This window comes from Cricetulus griseus, chromosome 2, assembly GCF_003668045.3.
Source record: "Cricetulus griseus strain 17A/GY chromosome 2, alternate assembly CriGri-PICRH-1.0, whole genome shotgun sequence".
Classification (NCBI taxonomy): domain Eukaryota; kingdom Metazoa; phylum Chordata; class Mammalia; order Rodentia; family Cricetidae; genus Cricetulus; species Cricetulus griseus.
This window is the reverse complement of record NC_048595.1, coordinates 232,933,219-232,955,082: the sequence shown is the minus strand read 5'-3', so window position 1 is coordinate 232,955,082 and position 21,864 is coordinate 232,933,219. Positions and strand designations below refer to the sequence as shown.

Here is a 21,864-nt window from a genome sequence, read left to right as displayed (position 1 = left end):
TAAATCTAATGAAGCAATCACAAAAAAGTTTTATGTGACTTGCCAAAATTTCTATTCCTAGTTTGTTGAATACTTTTTCAAAATACCAGAATATTCAAGAGTGTATACAAAAAATTAGAGAAACAGCAGAAGATACTGAAAAGATGGTATTTGGAAATATAAGAGAGAGAGAGTGTGTGTGAGAGTAGACTTTTCTATATTCAGACTATCATTACTACAAGTATGGGTCCTAAAACATACACTTTAAGAAAAAGACCAATCAAACAAGAAAAAGGTCTTACCTATACACACATAGGCAATATGTACATGAAAAGTAAAGGAAGAAATAAAAGAACCAATAATTGCTTCAAGAAAATATGCAAAAAGAACTAATAAATACAAGTAAAAAGCCAAAAGAAAACTGAGCAGAAAGCAGACAGCAAACACCAATTTGGAAGTTTATCACATCACTGTTGGCCACATCTAAGATGGTGGTTCTAAGCCACACCTACTACTGACCAAGGTCTGCAAGCTATCATTTGCCACGGCCATGAAACCCACAGAGTTGAGCACTCTGCTCTGGGGCTAATAGGGCACTCTGTTCATGACGGGCCACCCGACACAGCCCTTGCACGGTCCCTTCTGATGCTGAATGTAAGTGATGCAAGCGCCATACCTGGTAAGCAATTTCTTCAGCAGTAGATGAGGACTGAGGAGTGTGGCTCACTAATATGACTTGTGGTGAGCCGGCTCCACCTTGGCCTGAGAGAGAGGGATCCGTGAGCAACGCTGGGAATTGCTGGCCCTGGTAAAAACATTATCATCAGTTTAGAAGTTGTCACATTATCAAATCACATAGTCTTTTTAAGACTTTAGAGGTTGTCAATATGGCTCAGTGGATAATGGCATCTGCTGCCAAGTCTAATGGCCCCAGTTTTATCCTCAAGACCTATATGACAGAAGGAGATAACTGACTCTCACAAGTTGTCCTCTGACCTCCACATGAGTGCCAGAGTACACATATGCCCACAACACACACACACACACACACACACACACACACACACACACACACACACACACAAATAAATAAATAAATAAAGTAATTAAAGACCTTTTATGGCACAATCACTTTGGAAAGCAAAATTCACCATATGACCCACAGTGAAAGACAGATGAAACTGAGGTCCATTTGACGCCTGGTAGAATGTCTCAGCAGGTCTTGTTCACAGCAGCCTGACTGTGAGAACCACCCAACTCTCACCAACTTTAAGGGACATTCATGCAGAGAAGAAGTATTATTGTGACTTGGTCACATAAAGGGATATTTTTCAGCAATAAAAAGGATGAAGTAGATACATGCGATATAACATGGGTGAACCCTGGAAACCCATCGGAGTAAAAAGGGCCATTTACAAAGACCCACATGATGTATGATGGCACTTACATGAAACACACAGAACAGACAAACCTGCAGAGAAAGAGCAATGGTTGCAGAGGCTGTCGGTGAGATCAGGTTAGTGCTAACTGTCGATGCATCTAGAGTCACCTAGCAAACCTCTGGACATGTCTATGAGGAAATTTCTAGACTGTGTAGCTTGAAGAGGGAAGATCCACCCCATATGTGGGCAATACATTCCACTGGGCTGAATAAAAACCAGAGAGCACAGTGAGCACCAGCATTCATCTCTGCACTTCCTGACCAGGATGCCATGTGACCAGCTGGGGAACTGGCACAGGGGCTAACTGGGGCTGGACACTGATGGAAGGCCACTGTGGGGGGTTGAATGACAAAGCCCCTACAGGCAGTCTCAGATATTTGAAGGTTTGCTTCCCAACTGGTGAACTGTTTAGGAAAGAAAAGGAGGTGTAAGAGTGTCACTGTGGGTGGGCTTTGAGGTTTCAAAAGTCTAGGCCAGTCCCAATCCCAGGCTCTCTCTGCCTGCTGTCTGTGGATTAAGATGAAATCTTAGCTACTGCTCTAGCACCATGCCTGTCTGCCTGCTGACAACTCCAGATCACGACAGACTAACCTTCTGAAACTGTAAGCAAGCCCTCCATTGAATGCTTTTTTTAAAGATTTATTTTGTATAGTGTTCTGTCTACATGTACACAGGCACACCAGAAGAGGGCACCAGATCTCATTACAGATGGTTGTGAGCCACCATGTGGTTGCAGGGAATTGAACTCAGGACCTCTGAAAGAGCAGCCAGTGCTCTTAACCTCTGAGCCTTCTCTCCATCCTTAACTGGTTTCTTCTATGAGCTGCCTTGGTTATGGTGTCTCTTCACAGCAATAAAAAGTTAGTAAGACAGCAGGTCTGTACCTGATTAACAGGTACAGACAAGTCAATCTAAGTTGCTACTCGATGTTATATAAGAAATCTTACCAGTTCATAATTTCCCCTATATATTACTTTAATGAGAAAACAAAACTATGTATTTGGTAAAGAACAAATTCATGAAGACTTTCCAAAGTTCTCTCTGAAGGACACTCACCTGAGAGGTGATGTTCAATGTAACTGTGTCCAGACCTCCAGACAGCATGCCCTGAGTATCAGCCAGGGTCAGGGTGACACTGGCATCACCACCCACACCGGACGAAGACATGACCAGGTTCTGGGTTGAAATGGATGATGGGGACATTGGTGTTGTTGAAGGAATGCTCCCACTTGTAGGATTAAGTTCTAAAAAAGAAGCAAAATAAATAATCAGTAGAAAGCTGAGTAAGTGCTCTCCTAGGGCCTGGGAAGAGCAGTCTGAAGAGCTAATCTGAAGCCACTGGCATCACCACTCTGTACCACAAGAAGGAAATCACAGGTCATCTTTGATGCAATCAGATGAGATGCTTTCTTTGGTTTCTAAGCACATACAAGAGAATGTACTCTGCTTCTCCCACATAATCTTGAAGGTGTGTCCAGCATTATCACCTACAGAGTTCATGCTTAAGAACCATGCAATTGAGTTACAAAAAGGCAAAAGAATCATGTTTTAAGTAAATCCACAATTTTGTGTTGGTCTGCATTCAAAGTTATCTAGTGCCACATACAGATTTGCAAGTTAAACATGCTTGAGAGAGAAAAACCAGAAGAAGGGAAGATAGATCTCTGGCCCTAGTCAATGTAGAAAGAAAACTCGACAAGAATTTCTAGGAACACAGACCACTGAAGAAAAGAACCAGGTCAGACCCCTGAAGCAACTAGTTACAAACTTTAGTGGACAAACTTCCTCACACTCACCATCCTAAAGGTCTACTTAGTCAGAAATGTAGGCTGCCAAAAGAAATCTCACAGAATTCTTCTAGTATTAACATATCCAGCATGACATCTTCATGTTCTTTTGATGCAACAAAGCCTTCAAATGTTTTACTGAGCAGCCAATGATAAGAGAAGGGAAGATATCCAGAGCAGAATAAGCAAAACCAGACAAGGCTTTCCTTCTGGAAACACACTCCTGTGCCCCCTGGCACGTGAGATGGGCTAGAACAGGACTACCAGTGTCCTGCAAGAGCACCAGCACTGAGCACACATGCACAGCCAGGTCTACATGCTCTGTCCTCACAACCCTGCCCTTAACCTACAAACATATGCCCATCATCCTGGATCAGGCCAGGGCCGGGCATGGAGGACCCTAAAGCAATACTGAAGCTGAGTTCATAAAACTGTCCTTGAAAGGAATAAAAAGAAAACAGGCTCCTGCCAATACCTCTGTGACCTGTGTGACACCGATCCAGAGCCTCTGCTAAGAGTCAGGGGCCAACAGGAAAGCCAGGCTACTTACTTGTAAGTGGACTTCTCCAAATACAAGGCCTCCATAGGTCCACACTCGTGGAGTCCCATAATGTGCTGCACAGACCTGGAACCTTCAAAAGCAGTATAACCATTAGGAGCCAGGATCGTGTGCACAGAGCAGCCACTGGGGCGCCCTCCCACCTGCTCCCATCCTGCATGTTTGCTAATGCAGCGGATAGGAGTATGGGTCTGTGGAGGGCATCTAGCGCACCAGCCCTACAGCTACAGAACACCACCAACAGTGATCCTTGTGCTACCTCCACATGTCCTTGTCATGCACAAGTGAACAGAACAAGAAAAGAAAGGTACTCAGGGACACTGTGAGGAACAATGTCACAGAGGAACTGCCTGGAAGTTCAGGGTAACTGGATAGAAGCCTGTTTCTCAGAGTCCCATGTCAACTCATTCTTAAAATGAGCAGACCAAAGTTGACACTACACACTACTCCTGGGTGGCCCGGTGCTCAACCGCACCCTGCCTGCAGATGCAAAAGAACCAAGGGCCTCCCCTACCCACCAGTAAAATGCACCACACTTCCTAGTGATGATCACCCATCAGAAAGTTCCAACACAGTACAAGAAATCTAAAGAGAAAAATCAAAGTCCACTTGTTCAGGGAACAGCTTCAGGTAATGCCACAGTTCATACATAACACAAAGAATCTTTCGTACCATTCCCAATCAAGTCGCTTTTCACAGAGACAGACAGCTGCCAAGAAGAGCTACCCTTAGTACAACTGAAAAGCACACGAAGCTACATGAAAGGCAGAGAATTTGTTTTTCTTAAACAAACAATTGGGATAAGCTATAAACAACTCTTGGTTGTTATCTGTTAAAATCTCAAGAAGAGGGACTGGAGAGATGGCTGGTTAAGAGCACTGGCTGCTCTTCCAGAGGTCCTGAGTTCAATTCCCAGCAACCGCATGGTGGCTCACAACCATCCCTTATGAGATCTGGTGCCCTCTTCTGGTGTGCAGATATACATGGAAGCAGAATGTTGCATACATAATAAAAAAAAAATCTCAAGAAGATACAAATGAAGTAAGGATGAAACATTTTTTCCTGAAACCACTGTTCCTCTAGGACACAACTCAATAAAGTCTTATTTTATTTGATGATCACGATAAGTAAGTCAGATGTGTCAGAACATGCCTATAATGCTAGCATCAAGGGAGGAAGAGCTAGCATCAAGGGAAGCATCAAGGGACATCAAGGGAGGAAGAGCTGCATAGCTAGCCTGAAGTCAAACTGCTACCTAAGAACAAACAAAAACCATGCGCTATGAAATCACACTCACGTCAATTGTTGGAATTAGTTCTTGGGCAAATGGAGTTTATTGAGGAAGTCCGCTCTACACCTACATCATGTAGGGTACAGCCTGTGCTTTCTTCCAGGGGCTTCAGGGTTTCAGGATTCAGGTTCATGCCTTTGATCCATTTCAGTTCTTCTGCATGTAGACATCTAATGTCCCCACCATCATTTTGAAGATGCTTTCTATTCTTCAGCACATATTTTCTTGGCATTTTTATCGTATATTAAGTGGTTGAAGTTAGGTGTACTACTCATGCTTGGATCTTCTTCAGTTCTGTTTCACTGGTCTACATGTCTGTTTTTTGTGCTAGTACCTTACTGTTTTTATTATTATGGCTCTGTAATATATTTTCATAAAACTAAAAAGCTTTAGCTGGGTGAAGAAGCTGCTCACAGACTAGTAGAGAATCTTTGCCAGATATATATCTGACAGAGAATTAACATTCAGAATATATAAAGAACTAAAAAATGAGTTTAAAAAATGATCTATGGCCTGGTACCTGAGCAGAGCTCCCAAAAGGGGAAGGGGTAGCTAAGAAACATCCCAAAATATATTCACTATTCCTAGCAATTAGAGATGAAAATCAAAACAACTTTGAGATTTCATCTTACCACAGTCAGAATGGCAAAGATCAACAAAGCAACCAACAGAAAATATTGGTCAGGGTATACAAAAAAGGGAACCCTCTTCATTGTTGGTGGTTTAGCCAACTGGTTTACATTACAAACTGGTTTAGCCACTCTAGAAATCAGAGTGGGGAATTCTCAAAAAGCTAAAAATAAATTTACCGTATTACCCAGCCATACCACTCTTGGCATACACACAGACATCTGCTTGCCCATGTTCACTGCTGCTCATTCACAATGTCTAAGAAACAGAAACAACCACAGTGTCCTTCCACCCAGGAACAGAAAGTGAGAATGTTTTTTCACAAGCACAGTTGGATATATTCAGCTGCAGGTAAATGGATGAAGCTAGAAAAGACCATATTGAGTGAGGTGACCCAGACAAGACAGACAAATGTCTCATGTTCTCTTTCATAAGAGCCTCCTAGCTCCAAATCTGCAGAGGTGAACACATATTCTGGAATAACTGCAGAAGCCAGGAGAGTAAACAGGGACCAGTGACAGGGTAGGGAGGTTGGGGAGCCACAGAGAGAATAAATAGCAGGGTGCAAGTGATCTGATCAGGGAATGGGGAAAAAGGGAGGACTTATTTTTTCTTTCTTTTTCTTTTGAGACAGAGTTTCTCTGTATACTTTGTAGACCAGGCAGTCCTTGAACTCACAAAGATCTGCCTGCCTCTGCCTCCAGAGTGCTGGGATTAAAGGTGTGTGTCACCAACGCACGGCCAAAAGGGAGAACTCTTCAGAGATGGGAAGGGAGATAAATACAGGAGGAGTGGGGAGAGTAAAATAACAATAAGGATGACTGAAAAAGTTATAAGAAATCATACTATTAACTATGTACCTTATAATACATATAATACATGTATAATAATGTATAAATACACATATGTTGTTTAAATGAACTTTTTTTTTTCTTGAAGGCTGAAAATGTTCCCTCCAAGAGTCAAAGACCACCCAAAAAAACTCTCAACACCAGACATGAGAAGCCTTCTGAGTAGTTGGTAAAGGCTGTTCATGGGATTCCCAAAGCATATTGCTATAGCCCTTGGTTGTCCTACAGAGGTGGAAGGTAAGTCCTTATTGCTGAAGACACCATGTACTTCATTCAGAAACAAGGACAGAGGCTCTGAGCTGGCACTGACCTCAATGCCTCCTTCGAGGCTCTGGAAACATTGTGGAAGGGCAGCAGAAAGATTCTAAGAGTTAGGGGATTGGTGAGTTTGCTGTAAGACTGTGTCAGCTGATACCATCAGAAGGTGCCATGAAAGCTTCCAAAAAAGGTAAGCAACCAACAGTTGCTTACCCAGCTATAATGCCTAGGAATCACAAAAAACTGGCATGGCACAATAACACTGATGTAGCCAACAGCTCTCTAATTGGATTTAAGGCCTACTCAACAAGAGGGAAACCATGCCTGGAACTGGAAACATAGAAAACTACACAGTGCTAATGAGGTTATAGATCTTTCAGGAGAACTTACAACTACCTCTTTACTAAACCAGCATAATCCCTAACAATGATCTAAACATTTGTACTATACCCACAGGTAAACATATTCCTCACTGCTCATCAGGGAAACTTCTCTTTGCAACAGACAGAGACCATAGAAAACTACAACCAATCAAAATTCAGAGTTGTGGAGAGCCCAGCCCCAGTGGATTCATCTACAAAATACTCCCACAACTAAGGCTCAGGGAACACTGTGGAAGAGGGGGTGCAAAGATTATAAGAGCTAGGGGATCAGACAGTTTGCTGTTGAGATTGTGTCTATCAGTAATTGTGGTGATATCTTGCTTGTACAAATAACATCAGTTTGAAGGTCAGAGAATGGAGTTCGCCACTAGCTAACCATAGAGCTCTATACAGACAGATGGAGTGAGGTAGCTGAGGGGAAACAGGAAATAAGCAAGGAGAAACAGGAACTCGCTCTCTTGTCTTCTGAGACCCTAAGGAGGTAAGGTGTGGCCATGGCTTGCTCCTTCTTCTCTCTGATCTCTCAGCATTCCCCCCTATATCTGACTTCAGGTTTTATTACTTAGACCAATTAAGAACTCCATTTACAAGTAGTATATCAGAAGCTACACTCAAGGTCTCATGACTGCCTAGACATGAGCTCAAAAAGGACAACAAAAGCATGCCAAAATGGACAGGACAAAGCCCATTCGGGCAATTAAAAGAATGCTGAAAGTTGAAGAAATAGTCTTTTACAGGCAAGAGCACACCTATTAATTATCCAATAACAAATGGTCAGCCCTGAAAATATACACACAAGTTGTTCCAGGTGTGAGAAAAAAGCTGAACCAAATGTATTCCAGTCCAGAACCAGATGGTTGAACAGATGACCAGGCAGGCAGTTGAATAAGCCAACTTCAACAGTGGGGCTGTCTTACTTAGGGTTACTATTGCTGTGATGAAACAGTATGACCAAAGCAACTGGGTGAGGAAAAGGCTTATTCAGTTTAGCTTCCATACCACAGTTTGTTATCAGAGAAAGTCAGAACAGGAACTCAAACTGGGCAGGATAGTGGAGTAAGGAGCTGATGTAGAGGCCATGGAGGGGTATTTCCTGGCTTGCTCCACATGGCTTGCTCAGCCTGTTTTCTTATAGAACCCAGGACCAGCAGTCCAGGAATGGCACCACCCACCATCTGCTGGGCCCTCCTTCACTGATCACTTGGGAAGGCTGTAGAGCCTTCTTTCTGCTGGAGAAAGCTGGCCATTGGGGCAGACTTTGAGGTTACAGCCTTACCGGACTTCCAGTTCACTCTTTTCTGCTTCCTTTGTGCAGCTCTCAACTGTTTTCTGACCCTGCTGCTTGCTACTATGTCTCACCTGCCATTATTGCTCTCCATCTGGAACCATAAACTCAAATCAACTTTTCCTTGTATAAGTTGCCGTGATCATGGCGTTTTATCACAATGACAAAAAAATAACTAATACAGTAGGCACAGTGATACATGCTTATAACTCTCAGCACTGAGGAGGCAAAGGCCAGAGGACCAGAGGTTTAACACCACTCCTGGTACACAATGAGTTTGAGGCAGGCCTGAGCTACATAAGAACTTGGCTTTTTGGGTTTTTTTGTTTTTTCCGAGATAGGGTGGCTTTTTGGATTTTTTAAAGACTTAGTTTACATGAAGGAATGAAAGCTGCAGAGGAAGGAATCGTGGGTAAAGCATACCAGGCCCATGCTACACTGATCGGATGAGTTTGAGGAACAGGGATGTACAGCAAGGGAGGAGCGACACCTTCAACCAGTGACTGACATTCGGGGAGGTTTGGCCATGTCAGGTGCTCTTTATTGCCAAATAGCATTTCCCACCTATTTACCATCTTTTCAATGCTCTACATACCTAAAGCTTTCTACATGGCCTCAGTAGTGTTCTAGAGATACAAGAGTAGGGCACACCATGAAGGGTTTTCACAGTCCTTGTGCATAGCTCAGATGAGTGATGTTTCTGTGGTGCACAGAACAGCAGCAAGAGTCAAGTTCTCATGCCGCTCTTCACTAAGCAAAGACATACGGCAAAAGTGGCCAACTCTAAACATTAACTCAATAATCAGCACTACAGTCCGGTGAGAAACACATGTTTGTTTCTGATAATGGATTTCACTAGATGTGAACCTGTCACATAATGAAATGCAATGTCTTTATGCCACTGGGTGCTGAAGAGACACAAACAAGATGGCCTTAAGCTGGAAGACAAAAGACGTCTAAAATGTGAACTTACTAACCAGAGATTGTCAGCGTGATCTCCTGTGGAGAGCCTGAGGATGATGTGGAGGTGGGGCCAGCAGCCTGCGCAAGGACCTGGCTGAGACTTGAGTTGTTGATGGTCAGGGTGATCTCGTGGGGGCCCGTCGAAGTGGACACAAGGCCTTGTGAAGTCATCACCTGAGTGAGGTCCTGTGTCCCTGCTCATCATCACAAAGCAAAACAGTACTGAGCTCCAGTGAAACACACTTCTCCTGGTCTACGTGAAAAGCATCTTAATTAAAGAACTGTTGTTAAGCTGGGCATTGGTGGCACACGCCTCTAATCCCAGTACTCAGGAGGCAGAGGCAGGTGGATCTCTGTGAGTTCGAGACCAGCCTGGTCTACAAGAGCTAGTTCCAGGAAAGCCTCTAAAGCCCACAGAGAAACCCTGTCTCGAAAAACCAAAAAAAAAAAAAAAAAAAGGGGGGGGGGCTGTTGTTAAAACACAAAGACTCAAAGTAAACTATCAGTCACTTCTAAGTACTTTATCTAAAATAAAGAAACTTGCCCTAGAATTCACAAGGACCTGTGTTTGATTCCCCAGTACCACAGAAAAGAAAGAGAAGAAAGAGGGGGAGAGAGGGCGCAAGGAAGAAAGAGGGGGTAAGTGAAATGATAAAACAAGGGAAAAATAATTCCATGTACAATAAAATGGACATATGCTGAATGTACACCATTAAAACTAAGAAAACTCTATAGAGTTTTTATTTCTTTGGTGAGCCTTGCAAAGGGATGAAGAATGGCACTACACTACCTAACACCCAATGTGTTACCATGAGCAACAAAATAAAGACACAGTTTCTATAGAAAAGAGCAGTGGGCTCTTACCACTGCCGCTGGTGGTCAGCACAGAGTCCTGTTCTGAGAGCGGGCCAATGGTCAGATTGGCAGATGTCACTGTGGGCTGTAAGGATAGGCCTGAGATGGGCTGGATGACAACACTGGCTGGGACAGTGCTATCTGATGTCTGAAGAGAGTTGCTCTGTGAGCCTGTGCCAGGCTCCCCTGTGACTGGCTGAGCAAGCAGGTTGCCCTGTTGGAGTGTTTGCTGCAGAATGCTCGGGTCAATCTGTAAAACAACACAGATACATTTAAGTGAAAATTCTGTGCTTCCAAGTGATTTAGACAATGTTAACACACAAAAAACCAATGGTAGTCAACAACCTGCAGTGTGATATTGTTGATGCTGGAGGTATCGATTCCAGAAATCTGAACATTTGGTCCAACCAAATTAGCAGCCAGCTGTAACTGGATCCCTTCCAAGGTGGCCAAACTCCCATCAGTCAGAGACACTGTCAAGTCGCCACCAGCTGGTCAGAGAATGAAAAGTGAAAGGACTTAATTGCTATAAATGCTTTAAATCTAACAGAACTCACTTTTCCATAGGGATTTTAGAACACAAAAGTTTTACATGTTGTTATATCTAGTTAAGGAATACAAATATTTATACAATAGACATATCATCTGCCTTCTAAGAAAACCCCGGTGAAATAAATAATCTTTCCATTTCAGACTCCAGAATACAGGCTGAAAGAGACGACTGGTTGGCCCACCAACAAACACAACTGCAGCCACTGAGTGGAGGTCTGGCTCTCACTCCCACAGTAGAAAGACACAGAAGGGAAAGACCCACAGGATGTCAAATAGCTGCAGAACTGTGGCACTTACTGGTAAGTGCACAAATAAATCCAACTGGTGTAAACATAATACTTTTTAAGCATCGTGTGACCAGTGTCAATAGGATAACTCCACTAGATCAAAGTGGTGAGTGTCTGCAAATTATAAATGTCATGAGACTGCCAACCGGGAGAGAGTGTGTTGAGACTCACTGAAGGAAAAGCTTAACAAAGTTTAAAGCAGGGAAAAGGAAGCAGCTTTCCCCATGGCCTTACAAAGCAAAGGCTCAGAGGACTGTCTTGCTTTGGGAACGGCTAAGAGGGGCATATGATGGTTTCTTACCTGACACTGAGGCGGGAAGGATAGCCTGACCCACCAGCCCTTGCTGCAGCATGTTCTGCTCAAACTGCCCTGTTAGAACTGAGTTGTTCATAATGAACACATTGGGGTCATTGGAAGAGGAGCTGAGGAGGCTCACAGACTGGAGACTGTCTGAGGAGCTCTGAGCCACAGGCTTCCTGGCTTTCTTCGAGTCTGATTTGTAATGAAACTGCATGTGAGTCTTCCTTCGTCCAGAAGTGCGGAAGCGCAGCTCACAGTGAGGACACTTGAAAGGCTTCGCCCCTGTGTGCAGGCGCATGTGCACCTTCAGACTTCCCTTTGTGGAGAAGGCGTTGCTGCAGACATGACAGCTGAACAGCTTCTGGCCTACAAGAGCACCAGCAAGAGTCAGCAGGGATCAGTGACAGCTTGAGCCCACAGAAACTCTACACCAGGCAGCATGGACACACTGCACTGGTTTCATGGACCAAGGTGCTTTAGGCTCTCAACCAAAGACGCTATGACCACATGGGTAAGTGCAGACATCTACCCATACACTCTCCACAACATGGTTTGTGTTTGCACACCCTTTGAGGCTTTGTACTCTGAAATCACTACACTCCATGGAACCAGGACTCAAATATTTGATTTACTTTCTAGAAGACTTAACCCTGGGCCACATTCCTGTCCTTTTTGTTTTTGTACAGAGGTTATGTAAGATCTCAGTGTATATTTTCTCTCTGTGAAACTGGAAAGAGAGATGCCAGCACAGACAGCATCACACTTGGAGGGATGTGATGGGGAACTCCGTCCTCAGTGCCTGGTGTTATATATCCCATGACTTTCCCTCTGGTCCTTTTCATCATCACCTGCATAATAAAAGCCACAAAGGCACAAATGACAATGACTGCCCTGGAAGAGCACAGGGTCAGAAACCCAGGAAGGGAGCGCTGCCTTTTACCTGAGATGATCAGACAGACTCACACACAGAGGCATTAGTAAGTCTGGGACCCTACATTGCTCTGGGGTCTCCAGAAGTCACCTTGTCATTCCAAAGGGGAAAACAGTTTTTCTTACCTATGTAACCTAAGCTGAACTCCCACCCCATATAGCCCGGAACAGCTATGCTGATCTGAAGGAACACACTGGGCATCAGCTAGTGACACAGTGTGCTGGACCTGGGTCTTCCAAGCTGAGCAGAGTAAGCCCCTCCACTCTCAGCAAGTTCTTAGCATAAAAGAGACACTGTGAATCTGATGAAATACAGGACAACTGCATATGAGAAAGTCTTCATAAATGAGTTTATCCCTGTTTAATTGCCAATAATAATCCATCAGGAAAGAATCATAGAACTTCACATAAACATATGAAATTCCATTTGTAGTTATTTGTTCAAACTCATGACTGAAAACTTTGGAATATGGGTTAATTTGATGATGCTGCCCCGTGGACCACGTAATGATGTCTAACATTCACTGAAGAGTTCCTACGTTCCTATATACCAAACACAGTACTGGTAGTTATTTCTCAATACAAATAAAATCTCAATGGAGTTGGGGGATGGGGAGCTATGTGACTATTAGCCTCAGGTCACACACAAGGTACCTATGGCTCAGAAAATATGCCTTATAATTCAGCAGTTCTCAACCTTCCTAACACTGCAACTCTTTAATACAGTTCCTCATAAGGTAGTGACCCCAATCATAACTTTTCTTGGCTACTTCATAACTATATAACTGCAATGCTGCTATTATTACTATTATGAATTGTAATGTAAATATCTGTATTTTCTAATGATCTAAGGCCTGGATCTCATTTTGTAGACCAGGCTGGCCTGAAACTCACAAAGATCTGCCTGCTTCTGCCCCCCCCCCCAACACACACACACACAAAACAAGTGCTGGGTTTAAAGACATGCACACCACCTGGACAAAGATTTGTGTTTTGAACGCAACTTATTTGTGGTGATATTTGTTTATGATCTAACAAATAAAGCTTTCCTGGAGATCAGAATGCAAAGCTAGCCACACAAGTCAGCCATACAGGTCAGGCAGCAGTGGCACACACCTTTAATCCCAGCAGCCACACTAGTTAGTGTTAGCCATAGAAGCTGGATGGTGCTGGTGCACACCTTTAATCCCAGCACTAGAGAGGACTATAAAGAAGATGGAAACAGAGTGCAGTGTATTCAGTCTGCAGTCTCACTGAGGACAGGATAGCCCTAGCCTTAGTAGAGGTAAGAGCTCTCTAGTGGTTGGCTGCTTTGCTTTTCTGACCTTCAGCTTGAACCCCAATATCTGTCTCTGGGTTTTTTATTATTCATGTTATACTGATTTTCAAATCAAGTCAGGTAAAGAAAAGGCCAAGGAAACAAGACACCATTTTCCCTTGGATAAGATTCTCTCCTCACATAAAAAGATGCAATAATCAGCAGACTCACCACCCCAATCTCAATGAAACTAAGAGGAGTGAGCTTAAGTGAGAACACAGGGAATTTATAATTCAATTTCTGAGGTTTTACCCCTCCCTCCCTTTAAGAGTTAAACCATTTTCCTTACATCAGGAATAATAATAATAATAATAAAAAAAAACAACTTTGTAATCTATTTTCTCATAGTTCCTAATTTTGAGTTCTGTGTAATTCTGAAGCATTTGTGCATAAAACATGCAGATACAGCCTAAGGAATCTGTAGCGATGAGGGATCAGTCCTTACCGGTGTGAGTCTTCACATGGCAGTCTAGCGTGGACTTCACAGTAAAGCTTTTTCCACACTCATCACACTTATATGGCTTTTCTCCAGTATGGATTCTAACGTGCCTATTAAAAAAGCCCTTCTAATTAAGGAGTTTCATTTTTCAACTATATACATATTTACAAACAACTTCATAAATTTATAATCATGAAAATAAAAATCATATGCTACTATTTCTGATTAAATCTAGCCAAATAAAACTTGTAAACTTCACTGTGTAAGGAAGAGTGCAGTCTACGCATGATGCACTTCACAGCTCTGTGACATTTTATGCTCTATAGCCTCACCTGCTGGCTCTAGAATCCCCACACACTGGATGGCAGCATCTGGGCACGGCTTGCTTCTTCCGCTCCTATACAGACCCAGCACCCTCACCTTCTCCTATGCGTTCAGGTCCCAAATTCTGAACCACTCTGCTACACCTCATCTTGAACATCAGTCATCAGGCAGCTGCTTGCCCTGTGACATCTGCTAGTCTTTATAGTTTGTTCTGTGCTCTCACACTGAATGGCAGTCCTCTGTAAGAATGTATCTGCCAGTCTCCTAGACCCGACACAGCCTGGTACTCTGGGTTCCTCAATTAAGTTGGTTCATTTTCTACTTCTATCACAATCACACAGAAAACGGCATAAGCAACAGAGTTCCTCAGAACCATTCTACATAAGCTCACTACCAAGGTGGTGCAAGCTTAGAAGCACATGCTCCATGGGTAACTTCCCATAGCAGAGTGAAAAGCATCGGGGTACACTTTCAAATCTGCAAGAGCTCTGGATACAGGTGACAGTGTCCTCACCTCACCAGATCGCTGGGCTTCTTGAAGCTCTTGGGACAGTACGTGCAGCAGTTGGCGTGCTTGGGCTCCGCCTCCAGCTCTGCTTGCTTGTCCTTCACCTCACTGATGCGGTCCTTCTCTGCAGCTGACTGCACCAGGACCTTCTCGGACACTGTAGCACTCTCCTGAGGCTGAATTTTGGCCAGCTGGGCTGTCTCTTCTTCTGTGAAAGTGATCACCTCAGGACGAGGCTTTCTTGATGCACTTCTGTCAGAATTTTCTTCTTCTTCCTCCACACACGTGTCTATTAAAAGCATAGGTAAACAAGTCCAAAATCCCCATTAAAAACCAAGTTTCAACATGAGAAAAGGAAGATGAAGCACATAAGGTTAGTGTAGTAACTTAATTCAGCCACATTTCAGACAGTCAACGGCTGCTTTTCCAGTTAGGGCTCATGGGAACTCAACTGACAAGTGAAGGAGGGACCAGGAGTCCATGATGGCTAAAGGACAGAAGCCAAAGTCCTCGGGACTGTCTGTTGATGAAGCTGACTGAATAACTGCTTTGCCACACTGAATCAAGGCTTTTGTAATTTAAAGTGGTTTAGGCAAAGTGTAAAGACTTACTTTTTCAAACTGTAAGAGAAATCTATACTAGTCTCATTTTAGTATAACACAGGAGGGGGTCCTATGGTCTGACTTGTAACCTTATGGGTAGATGACCACAAGTATATGGGGGTAAACACCCAGGAAGAAAGCAAAGAATCCATAAGTATATCTCAGCTCTGAGTGCTGAGCAAAAGGCTGTAAATGGCATGGACACTTCAACACAAGACACACAAGGCCATGTGACAACTACACTCATTAAAACACTGCTGTGTGCTGGTATGACCTGTGGAAATAAAACATGAACATTCTCATACCAGCTTCACTTGTGGAATTTAACAAAAAGAAACCATCTAATTAACAGAAGCAGCATAGGCACCAGAATCATAGGCACAGGAGTTGGGCAAATTAACTTGCATAATGTTTGGTAGCAAATGAGATTAGTCTTTCCAACCACACAGTGTCTATGTGATTAAATGAGGTAATGCAATATGACACTGAGGACACTGGCCAGGGGGAATTCTCACAAATATTGATCTACAATTTCAGGGGAAATTAAAAATGAGCTCTGCATTCATTCACAGCACATCATAATAAAATACGACTACGCAGAAGCATCTGATACAGACCTGTGCTCACTAGTTTTTGGTAGAGGGAATTTAAAAATGCACTGTAAAGGCAGCACAACCCCCAAGTTAGAAGAACTCCACACACATGCATGCTGAGTGCAGCTGCAGGAGCACATGCTGAGTTATGCAATTCCGTGCATGCTGACCAGGAGAGCTGAGCACATTCACAGTGAGGCTCTGAGTTTGTTCTCAAAGGGCATGCAGGCTTTCATATTCAGAAAATACAACCCCACAGAGACACACAAATGATAGCTATATTATTCAGGGCTTCCCAGACACACGCAGACATAAGTGCTGCACAGGCCTGGCAACCTGAGGTCAATGTGAAGGGGTAAGGACAGCATCAGCTCCACAACTGACCTCTGACCCCCACACATGTGGCATGGCACACGCACATCATGTCCATTCAATCATACATTCTTAAATTAAAAATTCAAGGTGCTACTAGGCTTAATTTGTAAAACTACAATATCCAAACCAAATTGTAACTTATAACTAAATTGGCAATTTGACCAGTAACCTTTCAATCCAAACAGAAAGTACCTCCTCCCTCTGCATCTGCAGCTGCTGAGGTTGTAGCTGCAACTGCCTGGTGTCTCTTCATGTGCTTCTTACAGTGAATCGCTGTGCGAAAGCCCTCTTCACAGAACGGACACTTGTAAGGCTTCAGGCTCATGTGTGTGGCCATGTGCCGCGTGAGGCTGCCATTGGTGGTGAAGGACGCATTGCAGATGCTGCAGCTGAATGCCTTGACCCCTATGCCAAAAGACAAAAGCAAGTCAGGGAAGTGCTCTTTGTCATCTTGAAATCCTAGGTATTCAAGGACTAACAAACATGTACCAAGAAGAGGTTATCCTGCTTACAGTTTAAGATTTGGACTGGATACTGCTAGCCATGACACTAACAAAGCTTGTCTGATTATAGTCTCTACTACATGAAGAGCCCTGAGAAAAGGCTGCTCACAACAAACCTAGACTGCTCTGTCCCCATCTTTGACATCTCAGCTGTAGCAGTGCAGCCACAGCACAGAGTTTATTAGTTAGACTCAGGAGGGCCTCTGAAGCCTCTCATGGCCTCACTTCTGATGAAGTTCAGCATTACAGTCCCTTTCTGATGGAACAGAGCCTCAGAAGCGCCTAGCCTGACCCTGCCTTCCCTCAATGGACTGGCTCTCCCTGCCTCCAGAACAGTACTCCCTGTGTACTACTTATCAGGACCTTCAACATTCACTGGTAGACATGGAAAAGTTTGACTCAACTCAAAAGTCTACAGGTCAGCTTGGTTTTGCAGTATTTTGAACCCAGGGCTTTACACATACTAAGCAAGTTTCTCCAAAAATCATTATCCTCAGAACCATCCCCAACCCTAAAAAGGGTTATTCTTATGGCCCAGCAATCGTGTTCCTTGGTGGACAAGTAAAGCCATCTCCATATAGAATTATTCACACAGAAGTCAAATAGTAGAACTGATAAATAGGTAAATTAAGCTTGATTTATCTGTCTAATGAAATACTATGGGCCATAAAATCATAGTACTAATACATGCTATAACACTGATGAACCTTGAACAGTGCACTGTACTAAGTGAAAGAACATGACCACTAAAGACCATTTAGTCTACAGGAGACAGACAGTAACCTGTGTGTGTCTTCTCATGAGACTTGAGGACGCCAGAGGAGACAAAACCACGCCCACAGAGTTTGCACTTGTAAGGTTTCTCCCCCGTGTGTGAGCGCACATGCTGCTTCAAGTGGCTGGACTTCTTGAAGCCTTTGTTGCAATAGTCACATCTAGAAACAAAACACAGAGAACTCAGGCCCTGTTCACTCAAGAGTATGACTGCTGAGTAGCTGGACACCTGGCAATAGAGGGGAGCAAAGTAGCTTTAGCATGCTCACCAAGTTGGTCGGTGTTCTTGGCTAAACCACAGCACTGTTCCATACTCAAAGCACAGAGCAGGCAGTACAAAGCAGAGGTGAGGACATTAATTGTTGGATCAAGTTCTGTACAGGATATTTGTAATCTTAAATGTATTATTTTGAAATTGGTAAATGCTGTAACTCCCCAGGAGACGATTTAATCATTATTCAAGAAGGACGTTCAGGATCCTTGATAAACTGGGGTGATGATGAAACCTACTTTCCAGTCTGAAAAAACTGAGCTGCAGAGCACATAACCATTTGCTGCCAAGTGTCCAGTCGGCCAGCAGCAATCGGGATATGGGTCTCACAGTGATTACCTGTAAGAGCGCCTGCCCTGGTCCTCGCTGTCCTCCAGGAATTGTGCACGCTGTGTTTGTAGGTCTAGATCCTCTTGAGATGACTCTGGAAGCAAACGAGTTGCCTAAAATGACCAGAAATATAAACCAAGAATAATGACTCTCTATAAATAATATAAGATGGCTCAATAATCAAAGAAAAAAAAACAGCCTGACACAGAGAAAGTGTAAACTATTGACACAGACAGGATTAAGTTTATATCTACTTTCCATCAAAAAAAAACACAAGTAGTCCATTGCAACAGCATGAAACAGAGAAAGTGTAAGCGACTGACACAGACAGGATTAAGTTTGTATTTACTTTCCATTAAGCGATTTATTCACAGGTTGTTCGAGGTAGTCTAAGTCTTGTTAGCCAAGGCTAGCCTGGAGTGTGCTATGTTGATCAAACTCATGACCCTCCTAGTGCAGCCTCTCAAGAGTTGGAATTATAGATATGGAACTCATGCCTGACTAATAACCCACTTCAGTGCAAAGCATAAACATGATTTATCTTAATAAGAGACTACTCTTTCATCAGCTTGACTCTACTACCTATGAAGAGTGATCTTAGACTCCCTATAATATTTTAAATGACTAACTGTAAATCTGTGGGGACTATGGGGGACTAGTAGAACCTTCGTGGGGAGGACATACTTTGAGAATATTGTTATTAAGGGCATGCCCTTGTAGGAGAAATTGGAACCCCCAACTTTCCCCCCTCTCCCCCAGATGCCACAAGGTAAGCATTTGTCTGCACCAATGTGCCCCCAGGATGACTTTCTGCTATGCCACAGGCCCCAAAGCAGCAGAGATAGTAATTCATAGACCAAATTTCTGAAATTATGAAGCAAAATAACCCTTTCCTGCTTTTAAGTTGGTCACCTGAGGTATGTTGTCAGAGCAGTAGAAAGTAACACACTGATGTGAATAAGTGTGCTACTTTCTGTGAACAGTAAGACTTCTCTCGTGTCTCAAGAGGCCCAGGGAAAGGAAGGCCATCTGATGACTGAAGTGTAGATATAAACTCCCTTGCAAAGCAATGGAAACAAGGTCCTTTCTTACTTCTTCACCCAACTTCCATGACCAAATCAGACGAAGTCCCATCTTGCTACATCACCTGCACTAGGCAGGCAGCTCTACTCAGAGGAACGTGCAGTAAAGCTCAGCTACTACACAGCTTCTTCTCCAAAGCAGAGTCATCACCCGCTAAAAACTATGTGGTTTCAACCTCAAAGAAAGTGCCTGACTTCCCAGAGCTACTACTAACATCAGTGGATTTTTAAAGAGAGATCTATTGACTTGTCTGTCATTTTCAACACTATTTAAAACCTTGAAAAAGAAAACAAAACTCAAACAGTGTCTCTAATCTGAGTACTCGGAAAAAAATTTAATTAAGAATGGAAATGTTATAAGGAAACCTATTACTTAAAGAAATGTTTTATATATTTGTTTTTACATGTCAACATTAATTTTATTTTCCTTCTAACATTTATGGTTCCACAAACAAAAATACATTTTGTGCCTAAAGCAACATTCTTCAACTTCTTATACAGCACACTAGTAAATTCCTGCCTTTCAGTCAAAATGGCAAAGCTGCTCATGGCGTCAACCAGATGAGGTAAAGTTAAGATGTCCTAAGAATAAAGCTGGTTCTGTGGATTGCATATGCTGCCTCACATGAGCTAACCGGAGTGTACCAGACCTAAGTCTGCCATGAGAAGCAAGTGCATTTGACATGACTACAGCACCAGACAGAAAGCTATCTGCTGAGTGGGGAGCTCTTCAGCCCTCCTGCACATACTCACCACATTAATGGCATCAGAGCTGGGGACCTGCAGTAAGTTTTGCTGGTGGAAACTCGTCGACAAGGCCTGGGACTCAAGTGTGCTGGAATCCTGCAGCTGCTGCACAGGTGGGAACGGAGCCTGCTGACTGTACGTGTCAGTCACCGTGAAACCTGAAACAAATGAGGTACGGGAGCTCTACAAGACATGGTAATTATACAAAGGTAAAAGTAATTTACAAAGAAAGGACATTTAGGCAATGTCCGCTTCCTGAATGAGAAGCAAGATTAGGGTGGTGTTTTAGCAGCTCAAAGTTGTAAGCTAATAGGCAGGATGTTGTGCCCAGTCCATTTCCTTGAGACATGGGCTTTATACTCCAGTCATGAAAACGAGTTCCCACCAGATCTTCATTCCAACCCATCACCTTCTCTGAGATGGAAACCCTGCATAGAATGACTGTAAAAGTCATTTTTTAGGAGATGAGGAGATTACAAAATATTATATAAAGAAAACATAAATGCATGCAATTATTGGGTTTAAACCACAAAATTTTACAGAAGTCCTCAAGAAATACCCTAACTTTTGCAAACTAAACCCAGTACAGGTCAGATGGTTTGAAAACTCACTGAAATTTACACTGACCTTGTGAAAGTCCTGCAGACTCAAAAGACTGCTGTGGAGTAGTCTGTTCTTCAAACTGGTCCATGTGTCCTGGGAGAGGGTCTTGAGGAGCTGTAAACCCATCTAAGGGCAAAGAGAAAGAAGTACAATCTGTGTAGAGTCATTTCCCAGCTGTGAATTTTCAAAATTTAGCCCACTCATTTTGAAAACAAAAGAGGAAGGTAATATTTTTTGTTCTAAAGTTATACACATATTGAAATATTCTGAAATGTAGCTACACTTAGTAATTATGTAAAACTCAGGCATCCTTGGGGACAAAAGTGTACAATCCTGCCAACAGACTAAATACATTATAGAACACCCAGAACAAAACTATAAATGGGGAGCTGGAGAGATGACTCAGAGGTTAAGAGCAGTGGCTGCTCTTCCAGAGGTCCTGAGTTCAATTCCCAGCAACCACATGGTGGCTCACAACCATCTATAATGAGATCTGGTGCCCTCTTCTGGTGTGCAGATATACATGGAAGCAGAATGTTGTATACATAATAAATAAATAAAATATTAAAAAAAAAAAAAACTGGAAAATGGGCCAGGAGATGGTCTGTTAATACCTGGTAAGATGAGGGCTTGCTGGGCAGCAGAGTACCAATCACAATGAGCACACTGAGGAGGCTCAGCTGGCACTGTCTGCTGACCAGCACTGCCTGTCTCACTGTGACTGGTGACTCACTAGTCTGGGAATTTACATGGAGTCCTTGTCACAGAATACTAATGAACACAGCTAAAAGGAAAAATGTTGACAATATATCAAAAGTTTATAAAAATTACATAGAAGATTCTATTTCTATAAGCCATGAATAAGCTGAATTTGGACAGACAGGCAGACAGAAGGCCATGCTGACACATTTGTTTAGAAAAAATTGGAAGAACTTACAACAAAATATGGACAGTAAGTTTTTCTGTAGGCCTAAAATTTCAAGTAATTTAAAAATTTGCCACTAATGCCAGGTGTTCGTGGCACATGCCTTTAATCCCAGTA

The 21,864-nt window shown here is 43.1% G+C and overlaps 1 protein-coding gene across 4 annotated transcripts in view; it reads right to left on the bottom strand.

The window, feature by feature from the left end:
- The window catches only part of Znf236 (zinc finger protein 236), an 82,096-nt gene that overhangs the window by 10,848 nt on the left and 49,384 nt on the right, over positions 1-21,864 (bottom strand). For 3 of the 4 annotated variants that reach the window (XM_027403698.2, XM_035440303.1, XM_035440304.1), the window contains 13 exons: positions 20,847-20,948; positions 20,226-20,377; positions 18,400-18,503; positions 17,799-17,950; positions 16,705-16,917; positions 14,949-15,231; positions 14,117-14,220; positions 11,424-11,789; positions 10,629-10,774; positions 10,293-10,533; positions 9,443-9,625; positions 2,478-2,665; positions 656-784 (listed from right to left, as the gene is read on the bottom strand). In XM_027403698.2, the coding sequence (XP_027259499.1) occupies positions 656-784; positions 2,478-2,665; positions 9,443-9,625; positions 10,293-10,533; positions 10,629-10,774; positions 11,424-11,789; positions 14,117-14,220; positions 14,949-15,231; positions 16,705-16,917; positions 17,799-17,950; positions 18,400-18,503; positions 20,226-20,377; positions 20,847-20,948 (2,363 nt within the window). The remainder of the gene's footprint in view (positions 1-655; positions 785-2,477; positions 2,666-9,442; positions 9,626-10,292; positions 10,534-10,628; positions 10,775-11,423; positions 11,790-14,116; positions 14,221-14,948; positions 15,232-16,704; positions 16,918-17,798; positions 17,951-18,399; positions 18,504-20,225; positions 20,378-20,846; positions 20,949-21,864) is intronic. The other variant, XM_027403699.2, reaches the window with a different exon arrangement.